The sequence below is a fragment of the Oryzias melastigma genome, linkage group LG1 (genome assembly GCF_002922805.2).
Source record: "Oryzias melastigma strain HK-1 linkage group LG1, ASM292280v2, whole genome shotgun sequence".
NCBI lineage: Eukaryota > Metazoa > Chordata > Actinopteri > Beloniformes > Adrianichthyidae > Oryzias > Oryzias melastigma.
Window position 1 is genome coordinate 31002224 of NC_050512.1, and position 21651 is coordinate 31023874.

The 21651-nt window shown below is 40.0% G+C and overlaps 3 protein-coding genes across 7 annotated transcripts in view; 2 read left to right on the plus strand and 1 right to left on the minus strand.

The window, feature by feature from the left end:
* Nucleotides 1–11771, minus strand: part of si:ch211-239f4.1 (EVI5-like protein) — a 30753-nt gene extending 18982 nt beyond the window's left edge. For 2 of the 3 annotated variants that reach the window (XM_024289778.2, XM_024289777.2), the window contains exons 1-4: nt 11397–11770; nt 1821–2207; nt 1105–1294; nt 808–1032 (exon numbers count right to left, since the gene is read on the minus strand). In XM_024289778.2, coding sequence (XP_024145546.1) covers nt 808–1032; nt 1105–1294; nt 1821–2056 — 651 coding nt within the window. In that variant the 5' untranslated portion in view covers nt 2057–2207; nt 11397–11770. Of the gene's footprint in view, nt 1–807; nt 1295–1820; nt 2208–11396 lie in introns of all 3 variants that reach the window. The other variant, XM_036214129.1, reaches the window with a different exon arrangement.
* Nucleotides 1–21651, plus strand: part of LOC112157183 (B-cell receptor CD22) — an 821740-nt gene that overhangs the window by 358796 nt on the left and 441293 nt on the right. The window lies entirely within an intron of this gene.
* LOC112157189 (ATP-dependent RNA helicase DDX39A) lies at nt 13228–21234 on the plus strand. Its single transcript, XM_024289798.2, has 10 exons — nt 13228–13374; nt 14614–14821; nt 16238–16365; nt 17509–17785; nt 17870–17988; nt 20241–20372; nt 20449–20558; nt 20637–20781; nt 20856–21003; nt 21117–21234. The coding sequence occupies exons 2-10, from the start codon at nt 14614–14616 to the stop codon at nt 21131–21133; spliced, it is 1284 nt and encodes a 427-aa protein (XP_024145566.1). The 5' UTR covers nt 13228–13374; the 3' UTR covers nt 21134–21234.

A 21651-nucleotide genomic window follows, 5' to 3' on the forward strand; every position in this document is an offset into this window, starting at 1 on the left:
GTTTAACAAACTGTTTTTACAACATAGAAGGAAAGTTTTAGGTGTAATTTTATAAAAACAACAACAACAAATTTTGTCAACAATCTAGTAGACATGTTTTAAATGAAAAAATGAAATGCTTCTGGTGAAATTCAATGATAGAAGTTCCTCACAGGCCTCACAGATCCATGATGGGATCCTTCTTATGCGGCTTCAGCTTCCAGGAGGCCCAAAAAATAAGACTTTCTCCCTTAAGAACACTCCTGTCCACTTGATGTTTATCCTGGAAATTCTGTTGTTACAAGATTTTTTTTTCTCATAAATTTTTCTTATTGTTTTTGTGGAAAACAATAAGAGTTTTTTTTTGGGAGAAGTTTGATCCAGCTGGATTTTAGATGTTCTGCTTGGCTGGAACCTGCTCTCAGGTGGGGGCGTGTCTGTATACTCTGAACTGCTCACCTCACGTGGCGTCGATGGGCGGGACTTTCTGTCTGTCCCCATCACAAAATAAAATATTAATCAGTTTTCTTGTTGTTGGATTTCTAATAGCAGACAGCTGTGTTAGGCTCCGCCCCCACAGCAAGTCCTCTGCTCCAGGTTGCAACTGTCAGGTCGACGTTCATCTTCCGCCTCATTTATTAAAATAAAAGATCGCTTTTGTCCAAAAACTACAAATAAATGCCACATTTTCTCTTTGGTTCAATAAAATGTCAACCACAGAATATTTAAATACGTTTATTTTAGACGCAGCTCTATTACGCTGATCTCAAAGCTGCACGACTCCAAAGAAGCTTTTTAAAAGAAGCTTTTGTATCTTGATGACCTCACCTTCATGACATTGAAGAGGACCTCCTGCCCCAGGCTGTCCTGGCCTTTGAAGAACTCGTGCTCGGGGTAGGTCCGCGCGATGTCTCGGCGGATGAGCTTCTCGCACGGGGACGACATCTTCAGCAGCTCCGAGTACTGGTTCTTCACCGGCATGTCGGTGGCGTTTCCCAGCAGCTGCCAGACGATGGCGCGGAAATGATGGGGGATGCCCTTCCGGATCAGCTCCTGCAGGGCAGAGAGGATCATGGGAAAACGTACGGGGACTCTCTGAAGGTGGGTTCTTTCATCTCTGCTCACCTTGAGAAGCTTGTCCTTCTTGCGCCTCCACTCCTCCCACTCGTTGACGATGCGGCCCCACAGGATCCAGGTGTCCTCCTCCAGGTGGGACAGGTTTGAGGAGGCGGAGGAGCTGCTCACCAGCGAGGAGCCGCTGTTGCGGCGCGAGCCGCTCATGGAGCGCATCGACTTGGAATCGGCCTCCAGCAACCTGGAATCAGAGAGCGTCATCAACGTCCAGGTGAGCTGGTGGGGGCCGCACAGGTGAATGGAGGTCCCTCTTTAGATGTGGAGACATCAAACGGAAGTTATCTCCCCTTCAAAAAACAGGAGCTGGAAGAAGATGCAGCTTTAGCTCATGAGTCTTTGTGGAGCCAGAGGGGCTGAAGATTCCAGAAGTGATGGAATCAGACTGCTCCTTTGACCTTTGACCCATTGGCCATGCCGTCATTTCACATCCAAGCAGCAGGTGAAGTTAACATGCAGAAGCAGATCTTCTCAGGGCTGTTTTCCTCCATTAAACATTTTATTTTCAGAAAATGTGTTTAAAATACAACTGAAATGAGTATTTTAGATGTTAATCAAAGGAAATCAAAATCAAATCTAAAATATTATGCAAAAGGAAAAAGTTTGAGCCCTGTAGAGCCAAACTGTTGGAGATAGTTTCCACACAGACATCATAAATCATTTCTATTATTCAGATTTTCACCAAAATCTTTCAACTTTTCCAAACTCACCTGTTCTGCTCCTCCAGTTTGGCCAGCAGCTCCAGTTCATCTGGACTCAGGTTCTCGGAGTCTGCTGGAGAAGCTGCTGGCGCCGACAGCACTGCATCATGGGAAGAGGAGTCTGGGCTGAGAATGGGGCTGCCGGTGGAGGACGGGTCCGGGTCCAGGCCCGGAGGGGACGACGGGCACTGGAGCTGAGCCCCACCGGAGCTCTCCTTCTCTGGGCTGCTGCTGGCTATAGACATGGTGTTGGGGGTGCAGTAGAGCGGGTGAAGCAGGTGGAGGACGAAGGTCTGCGAGGCTCGCTGAAGCTCCGCCTCCTCCTCAGCGAGCAGGACTGTGGCCTTAATGGGCGTCTGGGAGCCCCGAAGCCAACAAGATCAGAAATCTTTAAACCTGTTGGAAGATAAAACCAAGCGTTCATCAAAACACAATTAATTATTATTTTGATAAGAACTGATGTGTCTTCACATTAATAAGAGATGAAAGTTAATTGCAGAAATCTCTGAAAAAACACTTCTAATGGCTCTTTATTAAAACAAAATGCTAATCAAGTGTTTTTCAGTCAGAAAACATTCAGACTTTCTGCTTTTTTCTGCATTTCATGTCATTTTCTTTATTCATATCCTTTGAATTCACAAAGTAAAGTTTAAAAAAATGCAGAAACTGCAACACTTTGGCTCTACTAGAGGTTGGATTATGACGGTTCATGACTGGATCCAGAACCAGGTTTTCATGCAAATCCACACAAAAGTCACAAACAGCATCAGGTGTGGGAGTCATGTCAACACACCTGGTTGAATTTATCTTTGTAATCTTTGTAAAAGGACAAACAAGTCATTACAGTCGTCAGTTGGACATCAGGAGAAGGTTTTCAGTTCTGTCCTGCTCTTTCAAGGAGTTCCAACAAATATTCAGCCTTTAGAGAAACAATGAAGTAAGTGTATGAAAGGTAGTGTAGCTTAAATTTTAGGACTGGGTTTCACTATGAATTTCAAGAATTTATTCAATTGATTTACCAGATCCTGGATCAATTCAATTCAGATTTTTTTTCAATTTTTTCGATCCATTCAATTCAATTCAAATCAGTTTTGACTTTAGATGATTTACACATTTAAACGTATTGGTTTAGAAATTCATTCTATATAAATGTTTTCAAGATTTTCACATTAATCTGATCCAATTCACATATTATAAAATGTATCAGTGAAATAATGAGATTGTTAATATCATCCAGCGTTACATGGATTCTCTAAAGGAGAAGTTCTAACTAAAATGTTCAGATCATTAACATTGTAAACATTGTTCTGTTTCTCCTGGAGGACGTTTCAGTTTGACCACTAGGTGGCGATCGCGCTATAGCATTACACCTTATTCCAGAGGAAGAAAAAAATATGAGCAAAAGAAAAACGATGCTTTAGACCAGAAATGATTAGTTAAAAAAATATTTCCTTAAAAGAGTTTTGAAAATTCCTGCCTGTGAGTTTATAAAGATGTTAATGTAGTCAGCAATCGTTGACCAAGCGTTAGCATTAGCCGTCCAATAGGAAATTCCATTATACGTTAGCATCAAGCTAGCAGACTTCATGTGATAGATTTATCTCTACTTTAATCGATCGATTATTGATCTATCACACTTAAATTGATACAAATCGATTAATCGATTTTATCAATCCAGCCTAATTAAATTTATAATTGATTTAGTTTTTTTCTTGAAATAAACGAAATAAGTAAACTTATTTGCAGACTCCATTGTTAGGTGAGAAAAAAAAACATACTGTTTCACTATTTTCCACCTTTTTTGTGAGGAATCAAACATGGCAGAATAAACCCCCCCAGCTGTAAAGACACTGGAGGGCCGAGCAGATGAGCAGCTGCTCTGCGGAGACAAATGAAGCCCAGCGGTCAACTCCCATCAATGTAACCTGCTGCTCCCTCCCCACAGGAAATGAAACAAACTCTGTGGTGTGAGAGGACTGTGTTCACAAACAGAAGAGCTTTCAGACAAAGAGGAGTGAATGTGTGGAAAACATCTAAATGCAGCAGAAAATTGATTCTTGTGGTCATGCAGGAAACTGTAACGTTTTTCAGCTGAGTTACATGAAGCTCATGATGATGATGATGTTTAAAATCCAACGAGACAGAAAAACAGAGCCTGTGGCAGTGAAGAAGAGGAGGGGAGCCAATAAGCAAAAGCCAGGAAGAGCTAAAGTAAGAAAGAGGGATGAAGATCCAGAACGAAGAAAAGTGAGGAAGAGCCAGAAGAAGGAAGAGCAAGGATGGATGAGGAAGAACAACAGTAAATAAGAAGGGCCAGAAGGAGGAAAAGTGAGGACAAGCTGGAACAAGGAAGAGTGAGGAAGAGCAAGAGCAAAAAGGAGCAAAGAAGAGCTGGGGGAAGGAAGAGCATGGGAGAATGATGAAGAGTCGGATTGAGGAAGAGCTGGAAGAAAGAAGAGCTGGAAGACACAAGAGCATGGAAGAATAAGGAAGGGAAATGAAGAATAAGGAAGGGAAAGGAATAAAGAGCTAAAGAGACGAAGAGCCAGAGCAACACAGAGTGAAGAAGGGCCAGCATGAAGAAGAGCAGAAGGAAGAGCAAGGGAGAGCCAGCGCCAGGCAGAATGAGGAAGAGCAAGGAAGAGTCGGAATGAAGAAGAGAGCAAGAACAAGTAAAGGGGAAGAAGAACTGAAAGGAGGAAGAGCAAGGAAGAGTGCAGAAGACAAGGAGGAGCACGAGCGAGGAATGGTGAGGTAAAAACTGGAAAAGAGATGAGCAAGGAAGAGCAGGGATGAGCCGGAAAGAGGAAGAGCAAGAAAAAGGAAGAGCCAAACCAAACGTTAGAAGCTGGGGAAACCATGGTGCACTGGGGTTCTGTTCTCTATTCTCATTTATTTCTCCTCTCCTCTATTCTTTAATATTTATTATATTTAGTTCTCTATGCTTCTGTTTGGTGCAGTGCGATCCAGATGTTGTTCCCCTTCCTCACTCCCCTCAGGGGGAGAGGGAAAAATTTCAGATTCCAGGTGGATCATCTGTGCTCTTGTTCTTGGCCGTGGACTGCACCTCTGGCTCGTCTTGGCTGTGGACCTCGTCCCCACCTGTGCCTCAGTCCAATCTGGCTGGACTCTATTCAAATACGATAAACTAATTCTTCTTTAACAGTCCTTGTAAATCTCCTCTCTAAATCTCCAGATCTCTCCTTCATGTGGAGTTTTTCTTTTTTCCAGGAAACAGGTTTCTAGGAGTTTTTCCTCACCGGGAGGGAGGGTCTAAGGACAGAGATAACCAGTTTAATTTAGTCTGTTTAGTTTAGCATTCAGCTATTGTTTATATTTTATGACCAACTCTCTGCTTCTGTTCTACTACCAGCATGAAACCCAATGAGGCAATTTTTTTTGTGATATTGGGCTATATAAAAAAAGTGTCATTGAATTTGCTGTGCTCAATTGCGCACGTGCGCATCTTAGAGGAAACAGTGCTGCTGTGCTGACAACACCCAACACTTTCTGTTTTGAAATGAAACTTTGGAGCTGAAAGTTGGGTTTAAAATAAAAAGTGTCAATAGATTTTTTTCATAAGCCAAGAGTTGGCCTTGTTGAGTTCATGTTGACTATTTCAAATTTGATGAATATCTTTGCTTACTCAGCCTTAAACTGACCATCATTTGGTTCATTCAACATATCTACGAAGACGAGCGTCTCTAAAGTTTGTCATGGAACCAAACACTTCTTCTGAAGAGAATCTAAAGACAATGGAAACATTTAACTCCAAAAAGCTGCGGTTCACTCCGTGTTCATCATCCTCGTACTTCATATGACCTCTGTCTGACTTTGTTCGTGACAAACTTTCACAAAGGACGCTCATTGTGAGGTCCGTGGCGAGGCACCACAGGCCCGGATGTGAGAAGATGCTATTGTACCGAGCGTGGCTGGAGGCTGAGCAGGGAAGCTGCACACAAAACTTCCAGTCATCCAACATCAACCCACTTTCTGGTCCTCTGCACGTCTGGAGGATCGTACAACGGGTCTGAACCAGAACCTCAATTCCCTGGTTCCTCTGGGCTGAGGTTTTATTAGTAGTACGCAGCTTTCTTTAGTATAATTTCCAGTCCTTCTGTAGTGTAAACTCAGACTACATTTGAAGATGACGAAGCATCCCATCCTGACAAACACCTGATCCACGAGCGTCCTGCCTCTAGGACGCTCCGCTCCTCAAACCTTGACGCTTGTTTTCGCTGCGGTGGCGTCCTTGTGACTGCTGCCGGGCTCGGTGATGCTCAAAGGCTGCCTTTGTGAGGAGGAGATGTGCTCCTTCACATGCTGCTGCTCAGAGATCTCGCCTTCTCTAACCATTGTAAGAATCCGGATGATGGAATCGGACCTCCGAGTCCGGAGGCTTCTCACCTGTGCTGTGAGCCTCTCACCTGGAGCAGACGAGGTCACAGGAGCAGGTCTTCATTATGAGGATGTCAAAATCACTAAAAACAGGATTTTAATTGGAGTGGAGGTTTTTTTCCGCATTAATCTCATTTGTAATCTATGACTATTGTCGTTTCCTCAAACATAAAAGACGAGGGTTTAGCTGTTTATTTGCATAAACGTTTTATTTGAACTTGAAAACACATCTTACATCAGTGCAGGTCTCGTTGTCCACGCATGCTTCATGTCACTGCTGTGATGTTTTTAATGGGCAACTTTGTACTTCTTGATAGAACTAACCAAAAACAAAGCCTCCATGCCACAACTATAATCTATTATGTAAGGGATAAAGGCTGACGAGATGTTCGTTATCGTGAATTATTGGTCGAACGGTAAACTGTGGAAGGAGGCATGCCAATGTATTATAGTATTTATGAGAGGTTTGTGGTCAATACATATAGAATAGATCTCTCTGAACCTGATGCTTTGTTCTTAACTGTCTGAGATTTTTTTTAAAATACCTCTGGGTTGGGTAAAAGTAAAGGTTGGAAGTCTGTTATATTCGGAAAACTTCAAAAACAATTTTTCTTGTTGTATTTTGTTCTTTTACTACACTACAATATCATTAATTTAAATGAAAATACATCAAAATTTGTTTTTTTTACAGCAATTATTAGGTTAGACTAAAATAGATTAATTACAGGTTATTATTATTAAATTGTATGACAGCACTAGATGAGACAAGACCATCCAATGATGGGCCATTAGGGAGACGTAAACCTTTAAGAAATACCAGTTCAGGAATATTCTCTCATTCAGAAACACGCCAATACTGGAAGAGGATCTCTCAAAAATATGGGTTTTATTTTTATATTCTTATTCTTCTGTAAAACAGGTGTAAGGATCATCTGTAAAAGTCAACATGAGGAAACGGCATGAGCTCTGAGAGGAACCGAGCAGCGTTCAGAACATACCACTCGTGTTAATCATAGTTTACATAATCTACAGACAGAACTCTGCAAATCATCTGCTGCTCACTTTAGAACAAAAGCAAAAACGGATTAAAAAGTTTGGATCTTTACAGCAGAAAAGGCCGTTTGTTGAACACTTTGATCTAAAAGAAAAAAAAACAGGAAATTAAAGTGGAAATGATGAATAGTAGAAGAAAATGTGCTGCATTATAATTCATTAGTATGAATGAAACCATGAATAAATCTGGACGATCAGATCTATGAATCCAGCGGAATGAAAAGGAGATCAGGATTTAGCAGCATGAATCTGGATATAAAGGTGGAGACATTGAGAACAAAGGGTGGAGGTGGAGGTGGTGTTGGGGGGGGGGGGGCTTCATTCAGGTGACCTCGCCGCTCCATATGTCAGCAAAGACAAAAAAGAGCCTTAAAGCTAAAAGGTTAAAGAACAATTACTGTTTTTTATTAAACTATAAAGAAAACACATTACTGTAAATAAACTTAAAGCTACAGAACAGAAATGATTACATTTAAAGGACACAAATGCAGGAACGTGCAGCAGGACTGCAAACAAAGCAGCTACTCTGAGATTTTAACCCCCAAAATCAATATCTTATGGGATCGACGATCAATCCTTTAGATTACCTTCAGTTATTGTTCTTCTGAGTGAAGACAACTCTAACCTGTGACCTTTATAGAGGACACAATCACACAGATAAATGTATTTTTGACTCATACATGGACTGGAGTCCCAAAGTGTGGCTCGGTCCAACGTCCAGCAGGATGAAACATTTACATCAGTTTGATCAATGAGTAAATCCTCCTAACGAGGAGAAAGCGCAGCTCCTCGGTCGCTCATGAAAGGTTCATCTGAGGCCTCACCAGAGAGTCACGGGATGACTCAGGCTTCAGTCACTGGTGCCACAAAACTGCCTTTTATTAGGAACGCTCCTGTTTCATTGTTCACTTTATGAATTCACAATAGACGCGTGTCAAAGTCAAAGCCGGTCCTCCAGATCATTTTATTTTATTATTATTAGTGACTTGATGTTATCTTGTACTCATTTCTAACTTGTATAATTTTGACAAAATAAATGTTATGGAAAGCAAAACATTTAAAGTTATTTAAGGTTTAAGTTGATTTATTCTGGAATAATATTCATCCCTTATTATTATTATTATTATTATTATTATTATTATTATTATTCATAATTATGTTAAAAAGTTACAGTTTCAAAGTTTTAAAAATTGACATTCTGCTAGATTTTTGGACTATTTTGGTATTTACTAAGATTTTTTAGACTATTTTGGAGTTTAGCTCATATTTCAGCTTCATCCTAATTATTTTGGCTAATTTAGGCTTTTTTAAGTTTTTTGGTTGAACAATTGGAACAGAATGAAGAAAAATTCGTAAATAATCTGTTCCTTTGTTTTAAGAAAAAAGGCGACATTATAAACAACAAAACTTTACATTTCTACCCCCTCTCTAACCCATCTCGGTCTGCCTACATTTGTGTATTATTTTTTCTGCTTGTATTTATCTAGTATCCCATCTTTAACTATTTTTTAATGCAGCAATGTTTGTAGTTTCTTTCAATATAGAGTCCAGTGAGTTCCATAGATTTCGATTTGGCTTTTAACATAAATAATAAAGTTTTTAAGTCAACTAAATCAAGAAACAAAGCCTTTGTATGAACAGAATACACTTTTCTTCAAACTAACTAAAGTATGGTAAAATAAAAGAACAATATAACATGTGTAAGGGTTGACTCTTAAATAAATCCTTTACTCTGTGAAAAATTCCAACATTTTTGCTAATTTTCTTTTTCAAGTAATTGATGTGAGATTTCCATTTTAACTTTTCATCTAGAATAACCCCAATAAATTGTATTTCTCTTACTTTGCAAATGTTAACTTGATCATTATTTAGTGTTAAATTTTCATCCAATTCAAAAATAACTTATTTTCAGAAAACCAATTTTTCACCTTAGACATTTCTTCCTTTTATGATACCATTAGTTCAGGTGCATTTGTTCTGGAGTAGAAAATTGATGTATATCTGCATATAACAGAAACTTAATTATTTTTGGAAACTTTGCAGATATCATTTATGAGCAAAAGAAAAAGTAAGAGGCCTAAGACAGATCCTTGTGGAACTCTGGTAGTAAAAGGAAGGTTAAATAAAAGGTTGCAGTGAAATGGAAATAATAACTTCGTTGTCTTTTGTTTTGCTATGAGTTCATGTCATATCAACATTGCATTTTCACTTTAAATGACCTTTTCATGGGAAAACAAGAAACAAAAAGCTTCACAATCTTCCACATTTTTTACATCAACTACTATTTTAAACATCTGTAAAACATTCAAATTTGTTTATTTTTTCAACAATCCCCAAACCGCCTCCAAAAATAGGCCCCTCTGGTTCTGACCCGAGCGGGATGTGAACATTGGTGTGGAAGCAGGAGACACATCATACAATAACAGAGGCAGACGGCCACGAGGAAACCAACAGTTCTGCTCTCTGACAAACTGGTGATTTCCTGTTCCACACTGGAGAGCCTTCAAACGCTCTCTAATGAACACATGCAAATGCACACATCCTCTCCTAAAGACACAAGGAGGCAGCAGAAGAGGTCAGAGGGTGAAACCAGAAGAACTGAGCTGCTCTGGACTCTGATGGTGGGAACCAATGATGCAGACGTCTCAGGCCTTCTGCTCTTTTAAACAGGGAGGCCAGGATGTGAGAATTGAAGAACAGTTTCCCTGAAGGTGAAAGGAAGTGGGGGGGGGGGGTGGCCAGAGAAGCAACTAATCTCATAGAAGGAGCTCATTTAGTGACAATCCTGCAACAAACACACAAGGTGAAGATCCACCAAACATGTGTAGAAGGATGACAGAAGGAGAGCCCTAAACTCAAATATTAGACATATTGTGACAAGGCAGACCCACCCTAATTATTACAAGGTGTAGTTCAAATTTAAATCCCACTTTGATCATTTTTTGATCCATTGCCAAAGCGTTCTCAGTGATCTAACAATTATGATGATGCTGTTTTTAGCCAAATTCAAAAAACTTGTCGTTTTCGTGGACATAGTTTCTGCAGAGCGGCAGGAGTTCATCCGAAATTCCCCTCAGAGTTGTAGGCGGTTGCCGCAGAGTAAGCCTGCCCTGATTTCCCATCATCCCTTTGTTTGCACACTCTCCCGCTAGCTTACAACCCCCACCTAACTCAGACATGGAAAATGAAGACGTTAATGGATCTATTTGTCTCCATCGAAATGGAGTGGAGCAAGGAGCTTGCCCATAGATTGTATATGGAACTGGAATGAGTGACTCCGCCCCCTGCATTCCAAACAGGAAGTACCTGTCGGCTCCAAGAAGCCAAAACCCCATAGACTACTATAAATAAACAGCTGTTACTCAGTCATTCTATTGGTCAGAATAACCATTCTTGCTCTAATTAAGGCCACAGTAGTTGCCATAGAAATGTTGACTCAGACCAACTCGGACCAATCACTGCCGACTGGCTCCAAATGGTGGCACCCGTAACGTGGGAAAATGGCGATTAAATCTGCTTTATTTCATTGGAGGTCAGTTATTTGCATTTGGTGACATCACAGCCACTCTGTCCAGTTCTCTATATACAGTCTATCAGAATTAAGCGGAGCAGGTATATCTTCGTATGCTACTGATACACAACAGTTAAAATAAAATAAAAATCCAGTTTAATCTTAATTTTCTTTATGTATGTCCTCCATCAAGAGCTACAAGAACATGTGAAAACAGCATTTTCATTGGAGTGGGTCTTTAAATATGTCTGACCCACATTTACAAGAATGACAGACCGATTCCCCGAACCGCCCGTCCGGATCTCCTCTGAGGGTCCTCATCACGGCCTCTTCAGCTCCAGCTCCTCATGACAACATGGTTTTATAACCGCGCGAAAAGAGGGCGCCGCGTGCGGCGAAAGACGGCGACACGCTCGGTCGTAGCGGCTCTGCCTCCAGTGACATTTCCTCACAGATAAACGGAGCGGACACATGAAGCTCCTGTTGATGACACTGAGCTGCGGTGACCGAAGCGCCGCCTCGAGCGCGTTCACCGCCGGGCCCGCCACGGCTCCTCCAGATGACACCGAACGTCAGAAACCCCGACTAAAATAAAAACGAAAATACACATATCGACCGCTTACCTGGACTCCATCATTGTCCGAGAATCCTCGCGGCGCGGTTATCGTCGCTCCCTCACAAGGCCGCTGCAAGCGTCAAACATTTCTTGCTAGCTAATTAAAATCCTAATAGACACGGACACTGATACAGATGAGCGGTCCAACGCAGAGCCATCCTCCTCCCCTCTGACTGCCGCCGTTCGCCGGAGAGCAGCGCCGCGTAGCCAGCCCTGCAGGCGGGGAGCGCAGTTTTTGCTAGCCTCGTGTGGTGGCAGCGATATTTCTGAAGACTATCGGCGACATCCGTGTACCGCGGATAACGGTTCGGCCGGGATGTGGTGTACAAACAGTCGCATCACTTATTAACGCTAAATTCGTACCCGAATGGCTTTGCTGGAGCTCGAGAACGGTGCGCACCAATCAGATTTCAGGACACGATTTGACAGACATGTCATCAGCCAATGATATGATGGATCTCTCTGATCTCTGTTGAATGACAGCGGACCCAGCCAATCACTGTAGATTTTTATTCTGCTGTAAGGCGGGGCTTACAGGTGTCACCGTGGTGCTAGTTACATGGATTTATTGTTGTAGGACAACAGCTTAATTAATTATGTGAAAACAAGATATTTGTAATACTTTAACTCAGCAGATTGTATAGAGACTGATAATGTTGTGAAAGCCAAACTATAGCTTGAATTCATATTTGTAGTTTCTCACAGTAAATAGATTATTTATGAATACACTTAACAATGGTACTGTTTACACATTGATGAAAAGTCAAAATTACATTTTAACAAGGCACATTTCAAAGTCACAGTTTGTATCAAAACAAGAATTATCATTATTATGTTAATAGTATTTTTTATTTGTATTTGTATTTCATTTGTATTATTATACATACATACTTGCATTTAGACATACAGGCAGACATTAGCCCCACAAGATTTAAGTGGAAAATGCATTTAATTTTACCAAATAAAACAATAATTGGAAAGTAATACATGTCTAACTATATATTTAATTAAAAAAATGTCACTGTGCAATGAAGAATGCATAAAAAAACATTCAAAATATTTAAACATTTCTTTCTCTCGGGCAATCTTTAGAATTTGGTTTTTATTCCTTTCAATCATATTAAATCTACATTTTGCTCCTGTTTTTTTCTGGTGTAAAATATTATTTGAGAATTGTAAAAAAAAAATGTACAAAAGGGATTTAAATTGTGTAGGAGTAAACAACCGTTGCACTTCTATCTGAACTTTATACTTTATTCTGTTAATAATTTAATATGTAGATAATTTAAACATCTCCATTTAATGGGGTGGGGTGGTTCTTTTTAATGTGATTTTTTAACTAATGTATTACTTTACGAGGAACTACAGGGGAGAGCATTTTCTTAGTTATATATGACTAAAATGTGTGAAACAACAAAAAAAATTGCAGTCAATACGATTTAAACAATGATTTATTTTATTTAAACAATTATTTATAGAATTAATCTTAGTATCTAAAGAATACATGATTGAAAAATGAAGTTGGCCACATTCCTTTGAAACAAAATCTCGAAAATAAATGTAATACTTTTTAAAAATGAGTAAAACATGCCCATGACAACAACAAAAATCGTGTTTTAGTTCATCACCGTTGACTTCCTGGATTCCGACCAATCACAGTCAACTAACAACGACGCTGCAGCCCATGCTCGTGGTGCATTCACGTACTATTTTAAATGCAGTAATAACTTCGTAGTCATTAATAACAAATGTTAACGTGGCACGTTTTGGTTTAAAATGTGGGAATTAACATTAAGACACAAACATATAAATCAAAGAAATCCCATTACAGCAATCCCGTAACAGTATTCGCTCTTGACATAAATACCAAACTTAGGATTTCCTAGAGAGTATGCGAACGCAGCACCCTCTCCACCGTGAACAAACTGCTTGCTGCTAGCACTATAGTTCAACGCTCACTGACAACAGCGGAAAACAGATAAAAGGTAACTTTCACTACCAGCTTGCTTTTTTGGCACAGATATAATTGTTAATTCAGCCTTTGCTAAACCTTATATAATAATACCGGTTTTGCTATTTACGTTTGTCATGTAAGAGTTACAGCGCTAGCTTGCTAAATGCTATGCGGGTTAGCATTAGCCGATTATAAACGTCGAGTAAATTTCTATTTCATTTACAGTTAGCTTGGGTTGCTAGAGGTAGCTCCCGCTGTCTCCCCGTTTCTGTATTTTTTAAAATTACTATATGCACTAAACTGTAATGTTGAAGACAACATAACAATGGTGGAGAAAAATAAAATGCTACCTCTGTTAGCATGCTAATCACGCCGAGAATGAATGAAAGAGGACGATCTCCATTGTTTATCAGTGTGCCTGTCTGTTCACGTAGAATTATTCACTCACCGCGAGTTCTGATCCAGCGATAAATAAACACAGTTATGGAGATATTTGGTTAGACACTTTACGAATTAACGGGATCATAGTTCCAGTTTGACAACACTTTACCGAAATAGTGAGAAATGACCTTAAAGGTCAGCCTCTCTAAACGCGGAGGCAGCTAGAATTAACCAGTTAACTTACATGTTTGTTTTATCATTATAATTTTGTTTTTAACATTTTATTATTATGCCGTTTAACAACATAACATATGATAATATAAGGTCACTGTTATAATCCAGCTGTATCACTAATATTGTGTCACATGTGGGATAATGCAAAGTGTATTAATTTCTGATAATGCACACTTCAAAGGGAATTATCCTCCTTATACTATTATTAGTTAGAAAATAAACAAACCATTTCTAAGTACTTTATTTTTTCATTTTATATTGCCTTTTTCACATAAAGCCATAAAGGACTATTTTATATGTCTGCTGAGTAACTGCTGAGCCGGTACTGACCTCGACTGAAGGAAAGCGCTTTTATATGCTGATCATTTCTATGGGTTAAATAAACCATCAGTTCAAAGAAAGTTCACCTATTTTTACTTGTTTGTGTCCAGATGATGAAGCAAAAGTTTCTCTGTGCAGTGATAGAGAAGATTTGATTTATGTGACCAGAACTTCTTTTTTAAGTGTGCATTACCACTGTCCATTATCACTTTTTAATCCACACCCAGAAGTTTTCATCATGGTATAATTATTTTTTAAATGATATTGACCTAAAATGTTTTGGTTGACATTAAACCTCCAAAACGTTCTTGCTTTATGTTGCTGTTTTATCCAGATGGCAGAAAACGACGTTGACACTGAACTTTTGGACTATGAGGAGGACGAGGAGCCTCAAGGACTCCCAGAAAGCGGCACTCCTGCGAGCAAGAAGGAGGTGAAGGGTTCCTACGTGTCCATCCACAGCTCGGGCTTCAGAGACTTCCTCCTCAAACCAGAGCTGCTCCGTGCCATCGTTGACTGTGGGTTTGAGCACCCCTCAGAAGGTAAATTGGGGTTCATTTCAGGACATTTGTTTTAGCTGCATTTATTTTTTTTCCTAGATGGGGAGATGGTGGTGGGGAATTACATAAGATCAGCGGTGGTATAAAACAAAAAAGAACATACATCTGTCCTCTGTTGTCAAGGGAGCAGAATATATGTGTAGAAATGATCCCATTATACAAGAAAAAGCACAAAACGGGAACTGTACATGATATGAGACCACTTTATTGAAGAAAAAAAATGTATTTAAGTACTAAATTGGAAAAATGTAGTAACATAGTTGATTACAACTTTCTTAAATTTATGTATAAAGCTCACAAGATAGAGTTATCATTTAATTTACAGGTTAAATTCACTAAAAGACAAAAACAAATTGACTGAAAAAGACATGAAATATTCAGAAAACCAGGATTCAGAACGAAGAAAGATCTGTTTTAGTTTATGAACCTACACAGAATAAACTGGACAAAGAGACTGAAAATACAAATTCAATTGCCACCTTTAAAAGTATTATTAAAAAACATATAGATAAATCTGTATGTATTTATGTTGATATAAAATGTAGGCTGGGCTTAATATTTATGTAAAGATCATTTTCTTTGTTTGATTTAATTTAGTGATTGGGGCAGATAAATAAAAGTTTTCTTCTTTCTGCTCTTTTTCATTTATTAACTGTTATAATTTTGTACTGTTGATCTTATGTATTGGTATTAAAAAGGGAAGTAGGTATTATTTATTAATAAAGCACCCTTCCCAGACAGCAGTCACAAAGAGCTTTACAGGAGAAGAGTAAAACAACTCGTAAAAATGTGTAAAAATCTCATTCTTTTAGAGGGGGTGTAGGACTGAGTTATATGAAGGGGCTGGTCCATGAAGGGCTCTGAAGGTCAGGACCAGGATTTTAAAATACATGCCAAAAGTGACCGAGCAGCCGCGTTCTGGACCAGCTGGAGACGGTTCAGTTCCTCCTGGTTCAGGAAAGGCTGTTGCAGTGGTCTGAATGTGAGGACACAAATGCATCGACTGTCATCTGTCATGTTACAACACTGAACCAAATCACTGGGAAAGTGAAACGTTGCATCTCTTCTGCAAACCAGTATATTTATGTTGAAAGTGTCAAAGAAGGATCCATTGTTTTATGACATCACACCAGGCTTTGTGTAAGCCAGGGGTCTGCATCCTTTAACGCTAAAACAGCCATTTGATCTAGTTTCTTACAGACCAGAACCCAGTGAGAGCCACAAAGTCTCACTTAATCTTTTATAAAATCCACAATATATATCAACCTGGCTCCTAGAAAGCTGATTATTTAGGATAAAGTTTGTGTTCATGTCTGGAGTCATGTAAAAGCAACTAAACATTAGGTGTAAAACAGAAATCAATCATTGGACTAATGTACTGCTGTTTGTTGTTTTTAGTTCAACACGAGTGCATTCCTCAAGCGATCCTGGGCATGGACATCCTGTGTCAGGCCAAGTCTGGGATGGGGAAGACGGCTGTGTTCGTTCTGGCCACGCTGCAGCAGATCGAGCCAGTGGATGGACAGGTGAGGCGCTCACCTGGTGACCACGCTGGCCACGCAATGCTGGGATTTTACGCTTGACCTCTGCTCATTCTGAGTTTCATAATTACAAATGTATTTTTGAGGAGATCTGTTCTGCATTTCCTAACTAAAGTCTTTAAATATGTGTGAAAAAACAGATACTTTTATGAACTCTCTTTTTATGTTTATAGCGATTCTTCCTTAGAAAGTTCTTAAATGATCTGTTCATGCAGTAAATCATTTTTACTTAACATCCCACTTAAACCATATTTTTCCCCCTTCATCATCGGATTGAGCTTTTTCTACCATCTGGTTTTCTGATTCAACACAATTTGAATGAAGAAATACTCTCAAATGAAGTTTTAATCATAAATTCTATTATGTGAAAAATGCTGCAAGAATGTATTAAAAACACAAAAAGACGATTTTCGTCGGAGTGGATCTTTAACACGAAATCTGATGTCAAAAACTAGAAACAAGGAGTTCCACACAATCATTCAAAAAAGTGAAAATAAGCTCAGAATGACTTCAGGCTGAATGTTATCAAACCCAATGATACATTTTTTTTCTAGTTTCAAACAAATGTTTTGTATTTTTTGAGTTTTTGCACCAAAATGTTGTTAATTTTGATCACAGTGACAAAAAACTGTTGTAATAAAATTGGAAATTATTCATTTTAGAATAAATATGAACAAAATCCTCATCAAATCTAAAGCTAGCAAATATTCTTAGAACATAAATCTACAAAATAAAGACGACGAATACCAGTCTAACGTGTCCATATCTGTTAATAACGTTTTTAGCCCAAAATTAGAGTGAAATTTGATTTTGGGGGGACTTAAAATCAAGTTTTCTTTTTTTTAAGAGTTTGGAGGAAAATAGTTATCATTTTTAATAATTATTATTTTATTTCTAGATCTTTTAAATCATTTAGAGAAAAGCTTGGAAGAGTGGAGAGTAAAAGATCTCTGAAATCTTTGAAAGGATCAAATCATTTGCTGTGTAACAGGAAGTGATTTAGTCAAATTTATCCAAAGGAGTTTGATCCTGAAAAATGAGATGGAGTGTCATCTTTATCCAGATTTTTCTTAGTTCACTGAAACTCTTTATCAGTTTGTGTTTTCAAATGTGTGTGTTGCTTCTCAGGTGTCCGTTCTGGTGATGTGCCACACTCGGGAGCTGGCCTTCCAGATCAGCAAGGAGTACGAGCGCTTCTCCAAGTACATGCCCAGCGTGAAGGTTTCCGTGTTCTTCGGGGGGATGGCCATCAAGAACAACGAGGACACCCTGAAGAAGAACTGCCCTCACATTGTTGTGGGGACTCCGGGGCGCACCTTGGCCCTCATTCGGAACAAGACCCTCAGCGTGAAGAACATCAAGCACTTTGTGCTGGACGAGTGCGACAAGATGTTGGAACAGTTGGGTGAGAAGAGCTTCCATCTAACGTCTGACGTAGAAGTGATGGATCAAATGTGAGGATTGAGAAAAAGCTTCGATGCCTCCACAGACATGCGGCGTGACGTGCAGGAGATCTTCAGATTGACGCCCCACGAGAAGCAAGTCATGATGTTCAGTGCGACTCTGAGCAAGGAGATCCGTCCGGTGTGTCGCAAGTTCATGCAGGATGTGAGTAACGGGCGCCGGGAGGTCGCACGTTTGTTTGGTTCTGACTTTCTGCATCCAAAAATCTGCACTTCCTCTGAAAATCCACATGTGATCCCAGTTCAGGTCAATAGATTACTGCTTTTAGCCTCATGGGTCTGTTTGAAAGGCGTTTGATCGCTCTGTGATCAGAGACGGGTTAATGTGACCAGCAGTAGTCCTGGACTGAAAGGACCATGTCACCGGACCTTCGACTTGTCAGCAATTTTGTGGGAAAGTGTGAAATTTTAGGATTTTTTTTCACATTTTTGGACAATATGGGATTCTCCTTAAGTGATTCTCACACAATTTCACTCACACGCAACCAGGTTTAATTCTACAACTACTTCTTCACCTTTGACCTCAGGAAGAGAATGCAAAAAAAAATCACCTTTACAACCTTCTAAATGTAAACTCTCAAAAATGTCTATCATCTCCTAACTGCTGGGAAACAATCTTGGAATTAGAAGTTTGTAGGCAAGGCAAGTTTATTTGTAGCACATTTCATGTACAGAGACAATTCAAAGTGCTTTACATAAAACATTAAATAAACAATCAAAAGAAATAGTAAAAATGTGATCATTAAAATAAAATTAAAAGAAAGTAAAAAGATTTTAATTTAAAACAAGCATAGATAAAAAGTGCGGACGTAAACTTTTGAATACATATTAATCAAACTGAGAACAGGTGAGTCTTTAACCTGGATTTAAATACACTGAGTGTTTCAGCAGATCTAAGGTTTTCTGGAAGTCTGTTCCAGATCTGTGGTGCATAGAAGCTGAATGCAGCTTCTCCATGTTTAGTTCTGACTCTAGGAACTGATAAAAGACCGGATCCTGATGACCGGAGAGGTCTGGCTGGTACATACTGGGTCAGGAGGTCAGTCATGTATTTTGGTGCTAAACCATTCAAAGCTTTATAAACCAGTAACAGAACTTTAAAGTCTATCCTCTGACAGACAGGTAACCAGTGTAAAGACCTCAGAACTGGACTGATGTGGTCTACTTTCTTGGTCCTTGTGAGAACCCGAGCAGCAGAGTTCTGAATAAGCTGCAGTTTCCTGATGGATTTTTTTGGTAGTCCTGTAAAAACACTGTTACAGTAATCAAGTCGACTAAAGATGAAAGCATGCACTAGTTTCTCCAGGTCCTGCTTAGACATCAGATCTTTAATCCTTGAGATATTTTTGAGATGATAATAGGCTGATTTAGTGACTGCCTTAATGTGTTTATCAAAATTTAGGTCTGTGTCTATCACTACACCCAAGTTTCTGGCCTGGTTGGTAGTTTTTAGTTGAATAGATTGAAGCTCTGTAGTGACGTCTAACCTTTTTTCTTTAGCCCCAAAGACAATAACCTCAGTTTTGTTTTTGTTTAATTGAAGTAAGTTGTGACACATCCAGTCATTAATGTCCTCAATGCATTTACCAAGAGCCTGTACAGGGCCTCGGTCTCCTGGTGTCAGTCTAATATATATCTGTGTGTCATCTGCATAGCTATGGTAACTAATGTTGTTGTTCTTTATAACCTGGGCCAGTGGGAGCATGTAGATGTTAAATAGAAGTGGTCCCAGGATGGAGCCTTGGGGCACTCCACATGCAATTTCTGTGGATGTAGATTTTGAACGGCGTAGGCATGGCGAGCGGCCTTCTCCTGTTTCTCGAACATTTTTCCACCAAAATATTGGGTACAATAAATACACGAAAGCCTCCCAATACAATATGAACATATTAGAAATGTGGGCGTTACTAACAAAACATCTCGGTCGCCAAGGAAACCAAAAAATGTACTTCTACAGATGCGTCTAAAAACGATGTCGTCACGTTCGTCACCCCCAGACGACCAAAAAGTAAAATGGTTGCTATGGAAATGAAGCCAACAGAAAAGCTGCCTTTTGGTCCCGTGCAGCTCTGAACAGGGGGGCGGGGGGAGTGAGCAGCCAATCAGCCAGTGAGTCCGTTTCAGTTCTGTTATTTCTAATGATGCTGCGGGAAAGATCAACATACATTTGGTTCTAACATCAACTTTTTATACTTTTCTTAATTCGTGGAAATTAAAAACTGATGTCTGGATTTTGTTCAGAATGTCCTGAAACGTTTTCCTTTATTTTGACCGTTGAGTTCATGTGGACGAAGGTTCATTTCTCCAAAGAGAATCTCCTCAGCAGATCAGACGCAGGAAGCAGATTCTCTGGTCTGGGTTTGGGTCAGGCTAACGCTGCTTCTCTCCTCTGTGCAGCCGATGGAAGTGTTCGTGGACGATGAGACCAAGCTGACTCTCCACGGCCTACAGCAGTACTACTGCAAGCTGAAGGACAGCGAGAAGAACAGGAAGCTGTTCGACCTTCTGGATGTGCTGGAGTTCAACCAGGTGATCATCTGTGACATTGTTTATCGGTTTCGTAAACCGTCAAACCGGACCAGACTGAAGAAGTGTTCCCTGACAGGTGGTGATCTTTGTGAAGTCGGTGAACCGCTGCGTCGCTCTGTCGCAGCTGCTGGTGGAGCAGAACTTCCCCGCTATCGCGATCCACAGAGGCATGGCGCAGGAGGAGAGGTAGACCCGCCTCCACTTCCTCACATTTCTGTAAACCAATCCAGTGTTCCGATTCTCTCCCCTCTGCCGTCCTCTCAGGTTATCTCGGTACCAGCAGTTCAAAGACTTCCAGCGGCGGATCCTGGTGGCCACCAACCTGTTTGGACGAGGCATGGACATCGAGCGCGTCAACATCGTCTTCAACTACGACATGCCGGAGGATTCCGACACGTACCTCCACAGGGTCGGTGCAGCTCCAGAACCGGCCGTCTGAAGGGATCCAGTCCCATCACAGAAACTTCAACTCTCTGTCTGCAGGTAGCACGTGCCGGCAGATTCGGGACCAAAGGTCTGGCCATCACCTTCGTGTCGGACGAGGTCGACGCAAAGACTCTGAACGAGGTCCAAGATCGCTTTGAGGTCAACGTAGCCGAGCTGCCCGACGAGATCGACATCTCCTCGTACAGTACGTCAGACTGCTGCCACTCTTATCTTAAATGGATGTTATAGAAAAACAATGACAGTTCTATGCTTTTTTAACTTCCTGTTTCATAAGCAGTACTGTTTGTCTCTTTGCAGTTGAACAGTCCAGATGAGTGAAGCGACCTTCCACTGAAGACTTTGTGTGACTCCCTTGTTGTTACTGTATTGTTGGAAGATAAAAAACGTAAAAAACAAGTTTCAGCTTTTCTTTAAATACCTCCCTTCCTTCAAAAATGCTGACAAATTCACAAGGTTTTTTTTAATTATTATTGTTTTTCACATTTCTGCAAGGTGTTGTTTTAGTGTTCTCCCTGTTAAAGTCATGGTGTTATTTTTTGCTTGAAATAAATTTTTTGTAACTTATTTTTTGGGTGTTTTTGTGTTGATTCTCAGACGTTTCAAAAGGTTTTCGAATTACCAGCAGAGGGCGCCAAAGTATTTTACACTAACAGTCTGTCACACAGCTGATGATGGAATATTAGAACCAGGACATCATGATAGTTTCCAGAAACAATTCGATTCAAAAGAGCCTGAAGTGATTCAATCCTGATTTTTTTCTATTCTTTTGATCCTCTCAATTGAAGTTTGAGTTTACACATTTAGACACATTTGTTTAGAAATACATGAATCT